Genomic DNA, 20,554 nt, shown 5'->3' on the forward strand with positions numbered 1-20,554 from the left:
AATGGGGGGGGCTGCTGCCCAGAGCGGTGGAGCACAGCCGCACCGCCGAGGCCGTGGCGGGGAAGCAGGGTGGCGATGGCCGCGATGGGCTCCTGTGCGGGGGCACAGCTCACCCCATCCAGCCCGGAGCCGCTCTGCTGCAGGAGCAAAGGCCTCTCCAGCGCGGCCGGAGGAGGGAGGGGGCTTCTCCTGGACCCCCCCTCAGGCCCTTGGCTGGGGAAGCCGCAGCTGGGGTGACCCTCGTTCCATACCCACCCTGGGGTGCGGGACAGGACCAGCTCCCGCCGCTCTCCTCTCCCGTGGCACCCATCCTGGCGCTGCGGGAGGGGGCTGAGTCCCATTTTAGGGGATGTGGGGCTGGCGCTCAGCTTCCCAGTGCCAGGTTCCCATCGGTCCTGCTGCAGACCACCACACCAGCCCCTGTTTTGTTCCTTTTTATTAGTAAGGGATCAGAAACACAGTTAAATACATTTCTTTACCGATAATTTACAGCTCTTTCTGCAGCAGAGCACGGGTGCCGTTAAATCAGTAGCAGTATTTCAGGAGCGACACGTTCTCCGTCACTCCTGGCCTCGTCTTGCGCCCCTCCAGCACCCCGTGCCTCTGGCCCGGACAGACGGACGGGCTGGCGGACACACACAGCAGCCCCACCCATGGCCCAGCGTGGGGGGGACACCAGGCCATGACGAGCACAACCCCCTCACTTCCAGCTCTCCCCACTTCGGGCAGGGATTGGGGTACGGGGCGGGGAGCGGGGCCGGGGTCCTGGCCTTGTGGTGGCAGCTGGAAGGAGAGGAGGAGGAGGGAGAGCGGGGCTGCGGGAGAGCTGGCCCAGCACAGGAGACCTCCGCCAGCCTCCTGTGCGGGGGGCACCCCCTCCCATGATGGATGGTGACGGAGGGGGCCTCAGTACACCACCTCGTAGACTGTGGCCTTCTTGTCACCCGAGCCCGTAACGATGAATTTGTCGTTGACGGAGATGTCGCAGCTCAGCACCGACGAGGACTCTTTAGACTGAACGTGAGAGAGAGCGGTGGTGAGGGCGGTGCTGGTGTCCCTCATCCCCCCATCCCAGCGCCTCCCCCGCACCTGGAAGATGCTGGCTCCGTAGGGCGTGCGCCAGGCGTTCAGCAGGTTGTCCTTCCCCGTGCTCACGAACCACTTCCCTGGGGCAGGAGACAAAGCGGGTCAGCGTTTGGGACTCTGTTTGCGGGAGGAACCAAAAGGACCCATCTGGGGCTGAACGCAGCACCCCTCCCCCTGTACTCCAAAGTCAACCCCGCCCAAGCAGAAAACAGCTCTTGCCTACCGCAGGAGGCGAATTTGAGGGAGAGGACGCAGCTCTCGTGGAGGTGCAGCTGGTACTTGTCCGGTTTGGTGACGTGCAGGATCTCCACGTTGCTGCTCTCCATGCCCACCGCCAGCCACTCTCCCGTCGGGCAGTACCCCAGCGAGAAGATCTGGGGTGGGGGGGACGCAGACACGGGGTCAGGCACAGGCACGGCCGGTCCCAGCCCGCCCCACGGTGCTCCCGGCCGGCCCCAGCCCCACCTGGGAGCTGAAGTCGTGCTGCTGCAGCTGCCGCCCTTCCCGCAGGTCCCAGCACCGCACCGTGTTGTCCAGCCCCCCCGTCCACAGCTTGGTGCCGTAGTTAGAGATGTCGATGCAGCTGGCACCGTCCGTGTGACCCTGAAACTGCCTGGGAGAGAGGGGGACGGAGAGGACGGGGGCACGGGGCCATCAGGGCTGGCAGCTCCCCAAGAGCCGGCAGCCCCCCGTTCCACGTTCCGGCTCTGCGCCCCCAGCCGCCTGCCCCGCGCTCACCTCACCAGGGTCTGGTTCTGCAGGTCCCACACCACGATGTTGCCGTCGCTGCAGCAGGAGAAGCAGACTTTGGCGTCGGGGCTGATGGCCAGGGCGTAGCAGGCGGGGGCAGAGGAGGTGAGCTCGGCCTTGATGCGGGGCGTGGGGGCCGCCAGGTCCCAGATGGAGAGGGTGCTGGCCTCCCCCCCCACGATCAGGCTGCGGCCGTCGGGGAGCAGCTTGCAGGAGCGGATGTAGTTGTCGCGGTTCTGGATTGGGATGGCCGGGAACGGGGCAAGCGAAGGAGCCGATCAGCGCATGGGGTCCCTCCATTGTAACAGGGGCACATTCCCCTTCCCAGCCCCCCTCCCCAAATTCCCTCCTGTTTTTCCTCCTTACCAAACAGTCCAGCTGAGCCACGGCCGTCTTGGTGCCCGGCTGCCCCACGTCCCACACCTTCACACAGCCCTTGCCCCCGGTGTAGACGTGCTGCGTGGAGCTGCTGATGGTGACGGCGCAGACCACCTCGCCGTGGGTCAGGGTGTGGAGCTGCCGCGCGTGGCGGGGGATGCCGGAGCCGATGAGGGCGTCGGGCGGGAAAGGCACCGGCTGCATCTGCCCGTCGGCGCTGATGTGGAAGGAGTAGGCGCTGGGAAGGAAGTGAAAGAGAGGATTGAACCATCCCAGCGCGATGCCTGAGAGCAGGAGCCGACCTCTCCCATCCGCCACGCTCGAGCCAGCTGGAAGGTGTCCGGTGCGCTCTGGCTAACGAGGGATATAATTAACCAGCTCCTTGTTAGCACCAGCTGCCCAGAATGAAATGACAGGGTTGGACTTAGAAGTGGAAACTCCAGCCGGGCCCTGCCCTGCCTCAAACTGGCTGGGTGCAGAAATGAGCCACGGGGAAGGAGATTGCCCCCCACCCATCGCGCCCACCCCGCGCTGCCCGGCTTGGCCCCTCACCGCCCACCCTGCGTGCGGCCACACTTACGGTTTCCCTCCGGGGATGGAGGAGAGCGAAGATGAGACGGTGGAAGCCCTCAGGTGAGGGTGTGACTCAAAAGCCACCTGCGCAAAGCAAAAGGGCACGGGGTGAAGTGCCAAACCCCGGGAGGGGATGGGTGGGCTGCGCTTGGGTCTCTCCCCGCGCGTCCTGGGACAGGACCGGCCCAGCTCTGTGCGAGGTCCCTGCTTGCTGCATCCTCCACACGCAATGACAAAGCGAGCTCCCAAAGACACAGCCGCACACCAGTGGGACCAGTGGGGGCTTCTCCGAGAGCTCTCCAGCCTCCGCTGGCCCCACAGCCCCGACACCTCCAGAAGGGAGCCCTTCCTACAGCTGCACCCCCCCAGCTTGGGCTTACAGCAGCAGCGCAGGTACCGCACGTCGGGGACAGCGGGGGACAGGCGGCAGGGCCAACGCGTGCCGGGGCGGATCGGGCCCATTCCCCCAGCGACTTACCATCGGGGAGCGGCCGTACATCACGGCGCTGCTGACCTGCGGCGAGAGGTGGATGCCCATGTACACGCTGGGGGCTGGGAGCTCCCCGTTGAGGGTGGCGTGAGGCACCATCCCAAAGGAGGACGCGTAGGGGCTGGTCACGCTCAGCGGGCTGCGGAGAGCTGCAGGAGGAGAGACCCGCTCTTTGGCGCTGGCCGACGGCTGTGAGCGAGCGGCACCCGAGGGAAAAGGGCGTCTGGCAGCAGCCGGGCAGCGAGAGGCACCACTGCCTCCGCACCGGGCCCGGCCAGGCCTGGCGTGAACCAGCGGATCCGGAGGAGGGGCGGGCAGCTTATGGACTGGGAGCCAAAGACCAAAGGAGAGGGGCAGACCCCGAGTCCCACCCGTCAGTGACCCAGCACGGGCGATCGAACGGCTCCGTCCCTCCAAGGGCGCGCGGGCCGCCAACCCACAGCGACCCTCACCGCTGCCAGCGCTGCCCCAGTCTCAGCTGGGCCCCATTACCGGCCCTGCCTCCAGGGTTTCAATGGTTTATTGAAATCAATTCCAATTCAATTTTTGCTAAACCGCTGTGATTTTCCAGCCAGACAAGGGTTTAACACCTCCAGTGCTGGCTCTGTTTCTCCCTTGGGCTAGCTGCCCTCCTCCCACCTGGTCCCTTTGCCCAGGCGGTGGCCAGAGACCTTTTCCCAAGGTTTCCCTAAGTGTCCTCAAGAAAACCGAGGCAGGAAAAGCGGGCACGACCAGTTCACCATCAGCCACTACTGAGCGCTCGCTGCCCTCCCCGGTGCTCTCCGAAGAAGGCGGTCCGGGGTCACCTGGACCTCACCCGGGGTCTCCGCAGCACCCAGCACACGCAGACCCTCACCCCTACGGAGATCCTCAGCGGCACAGGGAGACAGGCCACGTCCTGGCCCCCTGCGTCCCCGTGTGCAGCGCTCGGCCACCCCTCCGACCGCCGCAGCCAAGCCCTGAAGCACCCGGCTTCACGTAGCAACAGCAAAATGACGACGTGTCAGAGAAAAATGACCGGCTCCAGACAAAAGACCTGTCCCCACCCGCAGCGGAGAGCTCCACGCATCGACACGGCGGCTCCGGCGAGTCCGAGCCCGCCGGGAAAGCGTCGGCAGCCAGGTACGTGGCCACGGCACGCGGGCGCACGCATCGGCTGTGGCCGACGTTTTGGATTACGTGGAGCAAAGCAGCCGCTCCAGCTCTGCTGCCGCCCCTCGCCCCAGCCCCGTGGCACCGTCCGCCCCGCGCCGTCCCCGAGTACTCACCGATGGTGTCGGTGGCAGGCGCCTTGGCCGGTGGCTGCCGGAGCAGGGTGGCCGAGCTGGGCCCGGGGCCGGGCGTGAGGGAGTCGTGGGGCGGCGAGGAAGAGGAGGGCTTGGAGGTGGGAGCGCTGGCTGGAGGGTCGGCCTGCGGGGCAGAGAGGGACGAGCGGCCTCAGCGGTGGGACTGCTGCCCCGGAGCACGATCCCAGCGCCGCGGGGCTGCCAACAGCACCCGGGAGGGGAGGGAGCACCCAGAGGCACCGCTCCCGGACAGAGCTGGACGAGGACTCGGCCGTCCCGGGCCCGAAACCCACTCCTTCACCCCTTGTGCCCTTCCCACGGCACGGAAGGAGGCCCACGTCTCCGCTCCCCTCCTTGGGTGCAAACGCCCAACGCGTCACCCCAAACTGCCACAATCCTGCACCTCCGCAGCACCCCGCCGCTGGCATGAGGCCTCGCAGGGCTGTGACACAGATTTGCCGAAATCCCTCCCGTGCGGGGGGAACCCCCGTCCCCAGCCTGCGCAGAGCAGCCCGTCCGATCCCCACAGCTATTTCATCCCTTTCTTTTTTCCTTGCATCTCCTATTTCTTCCTCTTTCTGCCTGGGGATTTTGTCGACACCAGCAAAGGAAAAAAAAAAAAAAAAATTAATAACAGAGAAAAGCTCCATGCTGTGCCGGCAGATTGCTCAGGGCGCTTTGTCTGCTCTAATCCGATTGTGCTGGGGAGCCGCCGCTCGCTGGTCCCCGTGGCCCCCAGCCGGCTCCTGACCCCGGGATGGCGGGGAGGCAGCGTTTCGGTCCCCGCGGCGGCTGGCAGGGTCGAGGAGTGGCAGTAACCTCCCTCCCCCTTCCCGCAGGCTGATGTTTCAATCTGAGCATCGGGCTGGTGCTTGGCAAGGAGGAAGGAAAAAAAAAAAGAAAGAAAAAAAAAAAAAAAGAAAAATCGATTGCTATGAGCAGCTCTGGGGAATCCTGCAGGCAGCCGGATGCAAAATACCTGCAGAGCCAGGGCTCTGCCTCGCAGATGCTCAGCCTCCCTCCGAGGGCACGCGGAGTCGGGCGGTGGGCACCAAAAACTCCACACCGGCACCTCCTCGCCCGCCTTTGGGCTGCAGAGAAATTCGGGGCTGCGTCCCCAGCCCTGCTGCCCACCCACACCCAGGTGCCCCCCTACCGGACTCTGGTCCTTGCGCTTGAGGGGCGTCGCGCTGCGGCTGGAGGCGATGGAGGCAGGGCTCTCCGGCATCTCCCGGCGGGCTGGCGGGAGCCGGCTGCCGGGTGCGCGGCCAGGACTGCCGGGCTCCGAGGGGGGTTCCTGGGGGAAGAAGAGAGCTCCGGGAGTGGGAGCGCAGGGACACAGGGACCACCGAGCCCCGCTCTGCTCCCCACCATCTCCGGCCGCGCGCCGTCCCACATCTGGCTGAGCGGCACTAACGAGGAGCATCCGCTTAGAGGCCTCAGCTCCGCTCCACGGTCCCCTGGATGAGAAACCTCCTTGATTTTTTTCCTCTTTGAACAAAATTAGAGGTGACAGCGGATTCGGGAGGAGGCTGGTGGCCACGGATGCCTTCACGAGGGAGGATGGTGACCAGCACGCCCAAGGAACTGAGAAGGGGCCTCTTGGAAGCCCCTCGACAGCATTTCAGAGCAAGGCCAGCCCTCAGCTCCTGCACTCCTATAACCATCCAGTTAGGGCTGTGATTTTTATCACCGTAATTACACCGACGAGCAGTTTTTATAAGTGCCATTTTCTGCAGAAATCCCTGCTGATGTTCCTTTCAGGGCTTTATTTTCTTGGGAAGTGTCAGGAGGGAAAAAAAAATAAAAATAAAAATAAAAAAAAACGCATGTTGTCCCCTTAGTCTTCCCGGGGAGGAAAAGGGATGTCCCCAAAAACATCACCTTTGCCAAGAATGGCTGGGGCTGTCACCCCAGTTTATCACCCTCCCCGTACGGGATGCTCCGGGAGCGGGGCTGAAACGGGATTGGGAAGCGGAGCCAAGGCAAAGCTGAGCCTTCAACCTGGAAGGGCTGCAAGTCGGAATCGGCCTCGGCTGGCACAAACACCTCGGAGCGGCGCCGGCACATGTCCTGGCTGGCCGCTCCCACCCAGCGGCAGCGACGCGGAGCCTAACGAGCCCCAAAGCTCGGGAAGCAGAGACCCAAACCTGACGGCTACAGCTGGAGCGGGATACCCTGCAAGGCTTCAGCACGCCTGGAAGGTCTCACCTCATCCACCACGAGGTTGTAGTCGCTCTTGTCCCCGTCGCTATCCTGCAAGGGAGGAGAAACCCAGAAAGGCTCAGTCAGGAGCGGGAGAGGCTGGACCACGCTCCGGTCTCTGCCCTACAGGACCCCCACCAGCAGAGAGAGAGAGACCCTCTTTTCTCCTGAACATCACTTCTCATGGACCAACACCGTGCCCCGCGGGCAGCGACTCAACCGAGCGGCTTCCCCAGGGCTCTTCATTCCGTTCGTTTATTTTCGGAGGATTGCATCCCTCCGCGCCCAGGCAGGAGGGTCACCCCTGGGGCCCGGGCTCGTCTCCCGCAGCCACGCTCTTGGGTGCACTCACGTAATGCCCGGGCGGGTCCTTCTCCTCCCGCTTCCGCTTCAGCCCCGCGCCTCCCGTCCGCTCCTCGTCCTGTGGGCTCTCGGGAGGGGAAGCAGAAAGGCTCTGAGCCAAAGAGGGAGGAAGAGGAAGGCGAGTGAGCCAGCGGGTGAGCAGGCAGCCCCCCGCCGTCCGCGTTTCCCCTCTGGATGAGACCTCCCAGTGCTGCTGGCTGCTCCCAGCTGGTCTCCAGCCCCAGCTATCCGTGCACAGCGGTCCCCTTCGCCCATCACGCCGGCGGCAGGGCCGAAGGGGGAGGCACCGCTCTCCCTCTCCGAGCAGATGCCTGCAGCATCCCCTCACCGGCGTCCCATGCACCCGCAGCCAAGAGTCCGCTAAGACCCAAACGTACCCGGGGCAGAGATGGGGTTTAGTCTGGTGCCTCGAGCGAGGCCAGGAAGATGTTTCCAGAGCCCTGGGTTTTACCCCAAATTCATCCACCCAGCTTGGATGGAGCAGAGAGAAGGGAAGCAGGATGGGGACCGTCCCTGGGGGGTGGGCTGCCCGCCGTCTCCTTGCCTGGAGTATTTTTAGGGTGCTCAGAGAGTCACCCACGTGCAGCCCCATCACCTCCCTTTCCCAGCCTGGCCCCGGAATGGCTCCAGTGTGAGCTGCCCTCGCCCACCCCTCGCCTCTCAAACCTGGCCAGGCCGCAGGCCCCAGCCCCTTTCCCAGGGAGACGGTGGCCCGTCCATCAGCCCATCACCACCTCCGCCCCGGCAAAGCATCTCCTGGGCTGGGGGGCTCTGCCCAAAGCCACAGGCTCCCCTTCCTCACCAGAGCATTGGGGGTGGGCAACGGGGCGGGGAGGGGCAACAGCCCCATTGCAACACGGGGGACGAGGAACGGTGGCCGCGCCCCGGCCCGGCCGCTGGCACGCAGGGCTCGGCGACGCCAGGAGCTGAGCCAGGCGGCTGGAGAGCAGAGCCGCCCCTCCGGGAGATACGGAGGCACGGCGGAGCGGAAAATCCCCATCGGAAAGACGCGTTTGCTTCACCTTAACGCTGCCGCTGCAGGAGCTCGCGGGCCGGGAAGCGGGATGGGGATGAGCAGGACCAACGACCCTTCCCTGAGATGCTGCCAGCGGCGGCAGGGGCGTCTCAAACCCCCTCCGGCCCCCCATGCCCGCTGCTCGGAGGAGAATGGTTGGGCTGGGGCAGTTTCTGGGGCAGGGCTCCCCGCCCTTCCCGGGGGAGCTCCACAGAGCTCTTCGTGCTGGAGATGGGGGAGAAAACGCCCCATCCCGGGGCTCCCACACGGTTGATGGATTCTTTCCGGCACAGGAGGATTAAGAGCCTGGAGACGCACAACCACGGAGCAGAAAGGATGCTTCCCGTTCCCCAGGCGATCCTGGGAGGAGGCGCTCGGCCTAGAGAGGATCACGGGGTGGGGGGAATCCATCCCAAACAACACAGCCACCATCTCTCCAGCCTCCTCTCCCACAACGGAGATCAATCCCAATTGCTGCCCAGTGGAGAGGCTCGTTAACCCTTCCCTCCCCAGCCTGTACCAGGAGCTGGAGCGCCATCCAAGCATTTCTCCTGGCCTCCCCTACGTTCCTCCGCACGCATATTCGCCGCTTGGCTGCTCCCACCCTCCACACCGCAGCGGGATGGCCTCTCCAGCCCGCAGCACTGCGGAGCTCAAACACGGCTCTGTTCCACCCCAGGCACGGCTGCGTCGGGGCGCTGCCTCCGCCGCACATCTGCCAGCGCTGGAATGCACAGCTGGACGCGGGTCAGGGCCCCCCTTCGTCAGACTGGCCCCAGGGGAGGCTCTTCCCAGCCTGGGGGAAACCAGCTCCACTGAGAAATAGGGATGACCCCAGAATTCCTTGAATCCAGAGACGTGGCCCAGCCTCATGAGGACCCCGCGCTGCCTGCGGGCGAGGGCAGAGCTGCCCCAAGCCCCTCACACCCCACCCCCCCCCAGCTTCATGGCTTTCCCCTGCCTTCTCACCAAGCTGAGCCCTTGCAAACTCAGTCCGCAGGGGAAGGCCAGCCCTGGGAGCCTGTCACCCCGGTCAGCTTGCGTGCAAGCCTTGAAAGGTGACCCACGGTGGGGGGAGATGTCCCCACCAGACGGGGAGCGGGGGGGAAAGGAGCCCACGCGTTGGAGGAATGAACGGGAGCCTGGAGCCCACAGCAGGAGCAGAGCAGGGTGCCTGGGCTGTGGGCTTCAAGGGAACAGGACGGACCTGCTCCGCCCTCCCCTCCCCGAGGAGCCCCGGCACCCCAACTTGCACCCACCCCTGCCCCGCAGCCGGGCTCCCTCCACGCACGGGGGCCAGCCGAGGCAACCGGCCCGGCCAGAGCCACGCGGGACTGGCCACCACTTACCCGGCTCGGGGTGCGCTCTGGGGCCCGGGCGGCAGCAGGGAGGGCGTGCGGGCGGGCCGGCGTCCGCGAGGCAAGAGGGGAGGAGAGGAAGAGGCTGTTAATGCGGAGGCCGTACCCCAAGTACCCGGGGAGAGAGGAGAGGGGGACACTGCAGGGCAAGACAGGAGGAGACGGCAGGACACGGGCTGGGAAAAGAAAAAAAAAAATCCCACCCCATTTCCCACGGTGCCCACCCGCAGTGTGGGTTCTCTGATGTCTAATAGGAGGCGAGCGCATCGCTCAGCCTTGAGGAAGCAGGGGGTATGTCCATCCACCCATCTACTCTCAAGAAATTGACTCCAGCTTCGGAATCTCTTCCCTGGACATGACGACACGTCCAAGGCTGCCAGGGGACAAGCTGGCCGGCCCGCTGAGACCTCCCGAATCGCACCCATCCTACTTCCTTAGGAAGCCAGGCTAAAAAAGGCCCGTCGGAAACCCTGCGAGGCTTTTTTCACACACACACCAAAATAGGTCCAGCTCCCCGCGCTCGGCGAAGACGCGCCAGGCATTTGCTGCAAACCTAAGCAGGGGGTTACGGCTGGGGTCTAGCAAGCCCCCCCCGGTTGATTTTTCACTCCTAACGATGGCACCAGCTCTCGGAGAACAAACCCGTCCCAGTCTCCGCTGGCAGAGGAGTTATTCCGGGTGCCTTCGCGCCCTCTGCCACGGCCGGACGCCCCTGCCCCAGAGCGGCTCTGGAGCTGCTGCGGGAAGCGGAGGCTGCCTGTGTCTCTGGGAGTTAAGGCAGGCACAGCACATCCCGCTTTTATCCGTTTTTTCTGGAGTTGGTGCCTCTCCGCAGGGGAAGGCCGTCCTTCAGAAACGCTGACAGAATGAAACCCGCAGGCACCACGCGCAGGGGCGCAAAGCGGACACGGACATTTCCCTGCTGCCGTTTTCGCCGCCTTGAAATCTTACAAGCAAAACCGGATCATCAGGAAAACGCGACGAACCCCTCCGCTGCCCAGTTTTGCCGTTACTGGTCCCAGCACCAGGCCAGCGGGAGCAGCCAGCACCTTCCCCAGGGGAGCATCACTACGGCTGCTCGATTTTACCGCCTGTTCCTCGCCCATCGAGCTGCCCCGCTGCCCGGAGCCCTCTACCAGCGATAAAACCCGACGCCTGCGCTCGGCAGTTGCCTCGAGCTCAGAGCGGCGTCTCCTTCCCCCGGCATTTCGATAGCAACGCGCCACTGGGCGGTGTGACTGATTTGGCCCGGGCCTGCCAGTAGCATTCAGAGCACCGATTTAACGACGATTAAATATTGATGATGTTTGTAAAGCACTTTGCGATCCTGATCGGAGGAGGCACCCGTAAGGCTGAGGAATTGCTGCTGTTATTCCCTTAAAATCTTGGCTTCGGGTGTCAAATCCTGGGGTAAACAGAGGGTTTCTCCGTGGTGGGGATCTCGCGCCCTCCCAGCTGCCTCGTGGAGAGGGGACCCTCGCGCACTGGGAGCACCCGGAGGAGCAGGAAGACCCATGGGTGCAGAGCCCTGCTGCCCAGCGTCTGAGGTGTGCACGCCGTCGCTGCGCGGCAGCCGTTCCCCCGCTCCGAAATAGAGCCAGCCTCCCCGGGCTGCAGATATTTAATTAGCTGGGTTCGTCATCCGCAGCGCCTGCCGCTCGCCCTGGCCCCGGGGAGAGGCCGCCAGGCATCGAGGAGCCCCGGGAACCGGGCAGAACTGGCAGCAGGATCCCTCCCAGCGCTGCCCCGCGTGCCGTTGGGATGTCTGCCAGCCTTCGAAGGGTTAACCCAGCTGCGCTCCTTCCCCTTACCTCCTCTGTTCTCCCCATCCTGGGCCGCTCTGTCCTCCTTGGCAGCCAGCTGGGACTGCGCCATCAATGCCCCCGAGAGGGCCAGGAGCCCCGAGGTGCCGCCGGCCCCGCTCAGGCCAGGAGCCTGCATGCTGGCGGGGTGGGGTGCCAGCGGGATGGGGGATGCGTGGTGGGAGAGGTGCTGAAGCTGCTGCTGCTGAAAGAGAAAGAGCAAACGGTCCCCGATCCGGGAGGAGGGAGCCGCAGCCACGCCTGGCACCCCTCAGCTTCCCGCACCGAAGCGCGACGGGATGAGACGCAGCGCGAGGATGAGGAGGGGGGAGCAGCGCCATCGAGGCCGCGCAGTCCGGGTCACATCGCCCGCCCCTTCCAACCGGGGCACGTCAAGCAACCTCCCCGCCGCGGATGCCGTCCCGACACACGGCAGCTGAGCCCAAACCACGGCTCTGCCCTGCTCCGCTCAGGGCGGCAGGGGCCAGGGAGGATCCCAGTGGCCACCCGCGGCCTTCGGGCCACAACGGCAAACCCTCCCACCGCTGGGGACCAGCCCCGGGCTCAGCAGTAAAGACCCTGGCTTCCCCCGCCGCCGCGCTGTGGGGTCTGAACCTCCGAGCGGGAAAGACCCTTCGCCAGCGCGACTCACCCCGACGATGCTGTTCAGCTCCCCCACGGTCACCTGCTTGGCCCGCTCCACAGCCTGCAGGACCTGCTGCTGGTGCTGGGGAGGAACGGCACCGGGAGGTCACCCCACGCTCCCGGCTGGAGGGACCACACGCCCCAGCATTGCCCGGCTCCCCTCTCCCACCCCTCCAGCCCAGGTACAGAGGTTTTTCCCCCCACGAAACCCCCACTGTTCGGGCCGGGCTCGGGTTCGCCCCTTCCTGAGGGCCTCGAGAGAAGCGCGAGCAGTCCCGCGCACACCCCCTGCCTCCCCCCTTACCTCCTGCGTCAGGAAGGGTACGATCTGGGCGCAGATGGCACTCAGTCTCTTGACAATCTCCGCCTGAAAGAGGAAGCGAGCATCACCACCGACGGGAGGGCTCCGAGCCCCGTCCCATTCCCTCCAGCGGAGAGAAGAGCGGCCGAACGTCCCGCAGACGCGCGCGGCCCCTGCGGAGGAGTTGAGCTCTCCCGACCCGCACCCGCTCAGCGTAAACCCCGCCGCCGCCTCTGCATCCCCGCTGGGATTTCCCAAGCTGCTGCCAGGGGAGGACTCTGCCCAGGGCTGCGGGACCCCCGCAGGCTGTCAGGTCCCCCCCCTCCCCAGGCACACAGGAGGGAACTCGACTCCGAAATCCCTGGGTGGATCGGGGCCAAGCCGAGCTCGGAGCTGTCAGTCCTTTCGCAGCCCAGCTGGCTTTGCTCAGCCCAAAGCCATCGCGGCTTTGCGGGCTGCGGCTCTCGCAGGCAGTGGGCAGGCTGGCAGGGAAGGGGGAGAGGCAAGCCACGAGCGCTGGCAGCGGGCCACCGGCTCGCTGCCGGCTCTCTCCCTGAACATCGGATGTGAAGCCAGGGATGAAAAATTCACACAAACTCTGCATCGCGCCGAGGCACCCGCGGCGGTACCTGCTCTGCCCTCCCGGCCCCGGCCGGAGCACGGACCCCCGCTCCCAGCCCCGCCGAAGCTCTCCCTGCTCCCCCCCAGCTCTCCCCGCTCCTTCCAGAGCGGAGGCACAGAGCCCCCCCATACCTGCCCCCTGCCCTGCAAGCGAAAGCGAGGAAACGCAGAGGAGCCGGCGCATCCTCTCCCCAGCCTGTGGTTACGGACAGCGCGGCCGCGGCCTCGCCAGGGTAAGCGGCATTTCCCAAGGGAAGAGGCTGCGGCTTCCAGCCCAGCCTCACCACATCTCCCTGGGAAAACCTGATTTCCCTCCCCACCCGCTGCAAATCCACCCTGGCACCGCCGGAGGGATTGGCTGCTCTGGCGTGTTTTCTCATCTCAGGTTTCCGACAATCCCCGACAGTGCTGCGGAGAGGTCAAACCACGCACAAAGCCGGCGAAGAACAAAAGGAATGTTCACCTGCCGCACTCAAAGCCCGCGCGCCCACCAGCACCCCAGTCACCCGCAGGTCCCCGCTGCGGCATCGGCCACCGCCCCGACGAGACCCCACGCGCCAGAGGCTCCCCTCTCCTCTGGACCTCTCCTGCCCACACAGAGCCAGGAACCGGACTCGGGGTCCCTCTCCCCAACCGCTTGGCCATCGCCTTGTCATCCCGCGTGGCTCAGGCCACCCCTGAGTGCCAGTCCCACCCCTGGGTCCCAGTCCCAGCGGAGCTCGGGGCATGTGGGGATGGCAGGAACGTGCTGGCGGGCTCTGCGACTCTCCCTGCTAACAAAAGGAGCAAACTCGGCGGGGCTGAGCCAGCTGGAGGAATATGGCAGTTGACTCGCCACTTTGTCAGGCATTGGTCCAAACTAATTTCCCTGGCGGAGAGCCCGCGATGACTAGATTGATAAATCTGAAGAAGGAAAGCAAATTAACGCTGGAACAAAAGGGGAACTAGGGAAGGGTGGAAACACTCCTTTGGCTTGAGGAAAGGAAAAGGGGATTAAAAAAAACAAAAAAGAAAAGAAAAGAAAAGACAGAGAATTCATTCGCCTCTGGGCTCCAGCTCCTGCTGTCTCCTCCAGGCTGCCTCCTCTGGGGCCCCAGGGCACGGCTGCGGGGCTCACAGCCAGGCTCCGGGTGCTTGGGGGTGGCAGGGAGGAGGCCCTGTCCCACCAGAACTCAACAGCCCGCGTCCCGGCGACTGCCGAGCCCCTTCGCAGGCCAGCCCCTGTCCTGCGCCATCGCAGCTGCACAGGGACCACAGAAATCGCTTCCCAACAAAGTCTCCATCCTCTGCCTCTTCCTCGCCACCCCCCGCCGCCGGCCCGGACCCCCACCTCGCTTACCTGCTTGTGCATCTCAATGTTCAGCCCGTAGGACATCTCGTAGTACTGGGAGCAAAATCACAACGCAGCCCGGTTAGGAGCCGCCCGGAGCGAGTGGCCCGTTACCAGCCGGGGGGCTCGGTAGCCAGCCCACCCCTGCTCCCCGCAGCCCAACTCCACCGCTGCCGCCGAGGGTCCCTGCTCCCCCCAGCCCAGCTGACCGGCGCACCGCGGGCCAAGACCCGCGCCACGAGCCTGGGATAAGGTAAGTGAGCCTGCGCAAAAGCCAAGATGACGTCCGGTCACAGCTTTCGCAGGTCACGAGTGGCTCCAGCAGCAGACCCTGTCCCCTCGGCCCTGAGGTCGGGGAGAACGGGGGGGTCCAGAGGACCTGCCTTCCTCCGGCAAAGCCCACTTCAAAGGCAGCAGCCCAGCAACGGGAAGCCCTGAGCCTCCGGGATGCGGGACGGGATCCCAGCTGGGGGGTGACAGGAACGTCCCCTGGGATGCCGATCAAGCCTAACGCGCCCCTGGCCTCCCGGGGCTGCCATCTCCCAGGGGATGGGGGTTGCCCAAGTTTAGGTCTGTTTGCCTTTTGGACGGCAGGATTCGGGTTCCCCCCGTCCCTCGAGCGGCCCGTAAAGTAGGAAGCTGAAGAAGAAGGAACGCTGCTCCAGCTCTGCAATTCCCATCCTCTTCCAGTCCTTCCAGCAGCTACTCCCGCTCCGGCCTGGCTCTGACCAGTGCCCGGGTGGGTCGGTATGGGGGCCATTAACCCCGCGCTGGCTGCAGCCCCCTCCTGCCCTGCTCCTTCCGCTGCCACCCAAAACACCTGCCTCAGAGTATCGCTTCCAAGACACCCCCTCCTTTGGAGGGAGAGAAGAAAGAGGGGGAAGAGACCTTTAAAAGGCCAAATAGAAAAAGGAAAAAAAAAAAAAAAAGAGAAGAGACAAAACCTACGGCGGGATCGCTGGGCTCCGGCAGCAGGGGTGGCAGCAGGCAGCAGCAGAGCCAGGCGTTGCTAGGAATAACGATTAACTCCTTCCTGACCCACGCACCTCCCGCCCAGGCCACGCACCCCCCGGCAGGGAGGGGAGGCCGCCGGTATTTGGGTGAGCGGGGCCGCGGAGGCCGGGACCGGAGGGCGGCGGGGGGGATGCTCAGTGGGGTGGGGGGGGGCCAGGGCAGGGGGGCCGGGGCTCACCATGACATAGTGTCTCTGCATCTCCGTCTTCTCGCTCACCAGCTTCTCGCATTCCAGCTTCAGGCTGCGAAGAGGAGCCACGGTTTTCATCCACGGTCCCCCACCTCCTGCTCCATCCCCCCCGGGGGCATCTCCTGCCTCCCCCCGCAGCCCCACGGGGCCGTGGGGGTGCCACATGCCCACCCCGACGGCTGCTGTCACCCTCGGGGGACCCAACCCCTGCACCCAGCTCAGCTGGAGGAAACAAACCATGGGTGGTCTCCCCCTTGGGACCCCCACTCAAGACTCCACGGCTTCACGCTCAGCCCAGACCCCTCTCCTTTCACCCCCCCCTTCTTTTTCCACCCTCCCCTGCCCCTTTCACCCCCCCGGCCTGTGCCCCATCCTCCCCCCGTGCCCGGACCTCTCCTCCCCGTGCCCTCAGTCCCCGCCGGGCCCCTTCTCCGGCTGCTCGCCTCTGCCGCAGCCCCTGCCTGACCCCCGGACCCCCCCCCCTAAAGCGGGGGTCCCCCGCCCGCCCCTACCTGTGGTACTGAGCCTGCAGGAACTGGAATTCCTCCTTGATGCGATCGCAGATCTCCAGGACCGAGAACTTGAAGGGCTGCCCGGGCTGGAGGGGGGTCTGCGGAGAGACGGCTACCGGCTGTGGCCCCGCCGCGCTGCCCGCACCCGCCCCGGCCCCCCGCACGGCCCCGTACTTACCGGGTGCCGGCCCTGCGGGAACATCCTGAGGGCCCCGGTCCCCCCCACCCCCCCCCCCGGGCTCCGGGGCTGCTCGGGGATCTCTCGCCTCGACGCCGGCGGCGGGAGGGCGGCTCAGGCGGGGTGAAGCCGGCTGCGGGGGTCGGCCCGGCGGGCGCGGGGCCTCCGCGCGCCCCCCATGGGGGCCGGGGGCGGGGAGGAGGCGGGAGCGGGCGGGCGGGCGGGCGGTGCCGGCGGGGCCCCCGCGGTCCCCGGCTGGCGGAGCTGCCGCCCGGCCCCGAGCGCCCCGTCCGTCGGCGACCGCTTAAGGTGGCGCGTTCCCGCAGGACGCGGGGGCCCGCGGGGCGCGGGCTGGCGGCAGCGCGAGGGGGCGGCGGCCCCGCGCACCCACGGCGGCGCCGGTGACCGAGGGAGGGTCCCGGGGAGGGGGTGGCTCTGGAGCCGCTGCTCCGGAGCCGAACGGGGCCACCCGGGAGGCGGCCGCCGCCGCAGCCTCAGCCCCCCGCACTCGCCGGAGCCCCGCTCGCCCTCTCCCCCCCGACCCCGCACGCCCCCCAGCCCGGTCCTGGAACCGCGCCGACAGCCCTCGGGGCCGGGAGCACCCCCGTCTCCCAGGAGCATCCCCATCCCCCGGGGTCACAGGCGACCGCAGCCACCGCCCCACCCCGCTCCGGGCGGACACGGCACCGGCCGCCGGGGGGGCAGCGCGGGGGCACCACCGCAAACACAAGCGAAGGCGGCCCTGACAGCCGGGGACCCCGGGGGCTGCGGGAACGCGGCTCGGGCCGCCGCGCTGGAGTCTGGACGCGGGGCTGCAGAGAGCGCAACACCACGGGGGTCCCTCAAAACCGGCCCCTCGACGGGACGGGACGGGACGGGACGGGACGGGACGGGACGGGACGGGACGGGAGAGACCGCCGAACCACGCAACCCCGCCCGCAGCGGCCACGGCGGCCCCGCTCCACCTTAACCAGCCGCAGGGCCCGCAGCGGCGGTGGCCGCACCTGCCATTGGCTGCCGCCGCGGGAGCGCCAGCCAATCGTCCTGCTCCGCTCCCACATGGGCTCGTGACGGCACATCCCGGGGAGGCCAATAAGAAGCCAGCGAGCCGCAGCAGCCCCAGCGGAGGCGCCGCGGGGCACGCTGGGAGCTGTAGTTCCACCGTGGTTGCGCCGTGCTCCGCCGCGGCCGCCCGTAGCCGGCCCGTCCCGCCCGCTGCCCGCCGGGGGCCCGGGGAGGGGGGCTCATCCCTCTCGGGCGGGTCTGTCCCGGAGCCGCCGGGCGACCGGGGCTCCCGAAGCTGGTGGCGCGGTCGGGCGGACTACGCTGCCCACAAGGCTTTGCGGCGGCCGCCGGCTGCCACTCAAAGTAACGTGGGGCGGCGGAGGCCGAGGCGGGGGGCGCGGCTCGGGGGGGCTCGGAGCCGCCGCCGCCTCCCCGCGGGCTGCGGGGCTGCCCCGGCCGGTAGCGCGGGGCGGGGCGGGGCGGTGGAAACCCCGGCGCCGCGGGGAGGAAGGAAACCCCCGGCCGGGCCCGGGGCCGCGGCGCTCGGCTGTACCGCGGGGGGCTCCCGGTCCTGTCCGCGCCTCGCTCGGTGCCCCCCGGGCGGGGAGCAGCGGCGGCCGGCCGGGGTCCCAGGCGCCTCCCGCCGCGGGGCCGAGGCCGGATCCTGACCCCGCTCCCCTCCTCCAGCCCCTTTCCCTCCGCGGCCGCCCGCGCCCGGCTCCGGGAACGGGCCCCCGGCCCCGGGGGGAGCGGGCCCAGCCCCAGGGGCCTCCCCGCCCCGAGAGCCCGCAGCGCGCCGTCGGGTCCCCGCATTCGGGGGTGGCGAAGGGAGAGCGAGGAGCAATCCTTAAATATTGCAGGGACCAGCTGTACCTGGGCTCTGCGCGGGCAGGCGCGCGGTTAAATAGTTAATGGCCTCGCATTTCCTCCTGATCTTTTATTAATTGCGTTATTTACTTGCTGCAGGGAGCGGGGCCTTCCCGTGGCAGCGGACAGCCCGCCGGGGCTCGGGCCCCCACGCCCCCCACCCACGGCAGCAGCCGGCCCCTGCCCAGGCGCGCCCACGGGTGTACATCGCCCACGGGTGTTCACCGGCCGGGCCCAGCGCCGCAGGCGGGGACGGCTGCTGGCCCTTGAAAAACTTTTCCTTCGTGTCCGCGCGTATCCGTGTGCGTGCATCACCTATCCGCGCTTAAGAACATGCATAATTTAATCCAAAAATAAAGTTTTAGATAATTTATTTTTGGTTTGTTCGCCTTATTAGGGGGAGTTGTGTTGGGTTTGTTTTTTTTTTTATTTAAGGCAAGTTTTTTTTCAAAAGCTGGCAACATTTCAGATCATTCTTCACAGGAAGGAGCGACCGAGGAGACGTTTTGCAGCGTTTTTCAAAACTCCTTACCAAAAATTCCCGGTTTTCCTTAGGCGGTTTCTCTGCTCTCCTGTCTGGGAGAGTGACACAGGTGAACCTGGAACAGGCAGCTCCGGAACGATGGATGTCACACACGTCTTCATCACCCTCCCTTACTGATTGACGTGGGCCCTGGAGCAGGACAGCCTGTAACCCAGAGATTAATTTGCTTCAGCGTGTGCTCGGACTGGGGAGAAGACAGCCGCCGTTAACCCTTTGCACCCGCAGGCCTCCGGGTGCCCCAGCGAAGGCGTCTGGTCCTGCTCCTCCCTCCGGACACGGGGATGTGGGGCAGCAAAGCGGGGCTGAGCCGCGGCCGCGGCCGGCTGCGGGATGCTCAGGCGGGGGCCCGGGCGCTCCCTGCGGCAGCCGCGCGCTCGTGCCCGGTAGCGGTGGCGCTTGGAAGAGCCCCAAAGGACGAGGGCGTGTGAAATCCACACCGGGATGGAGAAGCGAGTGCCGGTTTATAACCGGCAGAGAAACTGAAGCCTGGGCTTGGGGATACTCGGGAGCTCCGTTTGAACCCGGATCCAAGCAAAACAGGTTGCTGCTGCTGGAATTGCCCCAAGGATTTTACCTTTCGGCTCCTTCCCCAAACGCCAGCCTGGGGCACGGGAACGGGCAGACTCCTGCCCTCACCGGGAAGGGCAGCCCCGGGTCTTTCCTGGCTCTGTGCCATGGGTCGGCTCGTTTCTCTCCTCATTTCTTCTCCCGTTCCTCATTTCTCCTCACGCAGCCTCATTCCTCTCCTCTCTGCAGCCTCCCATGCCCAGCGCATCTCCAGAGCGGACGGTCGAGGGCAGAGACCATCGCGTCTCTCAGAGATGCCTACGGGCGACCGGGGCTCGCCGCTCTCGGGGCGGCTGAAGCCTGCACCCCAAGTTTCTCCTCCAACCCTCCCAGGTGCCCCCTCTCCCGCCTGCTCAGCTCTGTCCCTTCCAAACGCGGGCGCCGGGCAGGTTGGAGGTGAAGAGCCGCGTGCACCCACCTCCCATCGCAGGCGGCCGCTCTCACAGCGCAAAGCCGCCGCCTGTCCAGTTTTGCAGGGGTGTTTGCTGGCCTGGCAGGAAACCGTCCGGGAGGGGACGGGAGCAGGGGGAAGGCTGGGATGCGGTGCTGCCTCAGTTTCCCTGCCGCGGCTGGGGGTGCCCTGTTATTTGCAGAATGGTTCCCTGCACCCGCCTCTTCGGGTTCGCGTGGGTTCAGGGCCGGTTGGGTTTAAGCACACGGGCAAGCCCAGCTCAGGGTGGGCTTTTTGGCGGCCGCAGGGTTTTTGGGTGGCACGGGGCCCTCTGTGGTAGGGCCGTTATGGGATAGGGGGAGCAGAACCAGAACCAGGGTCACCAGATTTAGAAGATTCCAATTTTCCCCGAATCAACCAGTTTGCCTGGCCTGTGGAAGCAGGGAGCGAAGGTCACCATGATGTTTCCAAACCATCCTGTTTTCAGCTTCTCACCCGCGTGCTCGAATGAGGAGCCTTCAGCTCAGTGGAGCTCTGAGAACTGAGTTCCTGGCACCTCCAGACAGGCAGCGTGAATTTCCCTGGCCGTTTATACCAGCAGCTGGCACAAACAGGGGTCTCATCCTGGCCGGAGTCTCTCCTGGAATGAAAATGACATGGGAAGGAAAATTGAGGGAAGGAACTGGCAGCAAGTCAGCAAGAGCCGAGCCAAAGCTGTACGAGAAACCAAGGCTCTCCAGCGCCCTGAGCCACGCTCCTGGGACCGAACCAGAGCTCCCCGTCCCCGGGACCCCGGTGCCGTCACCCGCCCTTTGAAGCCACGTGTCCCCAGGGTGCCTGCAAGGGAAGCCACACGCAGGAGCCAGGGCAGAGGGGGGTCTCCCCGGGCCCCCCCGGCACATCGCAGAGCCCATGCGCTCCCACCCGCAGCCCCCGCTGCGCCAGGGCCACCGCGGGGCTGGGGACTGGGGGGGACGCCGGCAAGAGAGATGTGGGAGCCCCCGGAGCGAGCGGCAGCTGACGGACTCTCGTCTCTGGCTCTGCCTTCGATCCGTATGTTGGCTCCCGTTTGCACTTACCGAC

The 20,554-nt window shown here is 66.2% G+C and overlaps 1 protein-coding gene across 5 annotated transcripts; it reads right to left on the reverse strand.

Annotated features, from left to right (window-relative positions):
• Nucleotides 1-418: 418 nt before the first annotated feature.
• On the reverse strand, nt 419-16,322 carry TLE2 (TLE family member 2, transcriptional corepressor). 5 transcript variants are annotated; one of them, XM_086767691.1, is made up of 20 exons: nt 16,098-16,322; nt 15,920-16,017; nt 15,396-15,459; nt 14,213-14,257; nt 12,256-12,318; nt 11,959-12,033; nt 11,319-11,511; nt 9,496-9,512; nt 7,121-7,222; nt 6,775-6,819; nt 5,720-5,860; nt 4,546-4,687; nt 3,266-3,426; nt 2,795-2,871; nt 2,203-2,452; nt 1,825-2,072; nt 1,552-1,699; nt 1,310-1,460; nt 1,090-1,203; nt 419-1,014 (listed from the first exon to the last, which is right to left on the reverse strand). In XM_086767691.1, exons 1-20 carry the CDS (start codon nt 16,119-16,121, stop codon nt 1,010-1,012), a joined length of 2,163 nt encoding a protein of 720 aa, XP_086623817.1. In that variant the 5' UTR covers nt 16,122-16,322; the 3' UTR covers nt 419-1,009. The 5 variants fall into 5 exon arrangements, with proteins under 5 accessions (XP_086623817.1, XP_086623815.1, XP_086623814.1 ...); XM_086767689.1 differs by having other exon boundaries at nt 1,090-1,166; nt 1,552-1,695; nt 1,830-2,072; nt 16,098-16,320; XM_086767688.1 differs by having other exon boundaries at nt 1,090-1,166; nt 11,319-11,508; nt 16,098-16,318.
• Nucleotides 16,323-20,554: the final 4,232 nt, after the last annotated feature.

Source organism: Chlamydotis macqueenii, chromosome 26 (genome assembly GCF_036417535.1).
Source record: "Chlamydotis macqueenii isolate bChlMac1 chromosome 26, bChlMac1.mat, whole genome shotgun sequence".
NCBI classification, from domain to species: Eukaryota; Metazoa; Chordata; class Aves; order Otidiformes; family Otididae; genus Chlamydotis; species Chlamydotis macqueenii.

What these genes read in the sequence shown, in the direction of transcription:
- TLE2 (XM_086767686.1), bottom strand. Translation starts at nt 16,121, where the DNA reads ATGTTCCCGCAGGGCCGGCACCCG. An exon ending in CTGCAGGCTCAGTACCACAG is followed by an intron (nt 15,460 to 15,919) that starts GTAGGGGCGGGC and finishes TCCTCTTCGCAG; the next exon opens with CCTGAAGCTGGAATGCGAGA. An exon ending in TGGCTCAGCTGGACTGTTTG is followed by an intron (nt 2,073 to 2,202) that starts GTAAGGAGGAAA and finishes ATCCCAATCCAG; the next exon opens with AACCGCGACAACTACATCCG.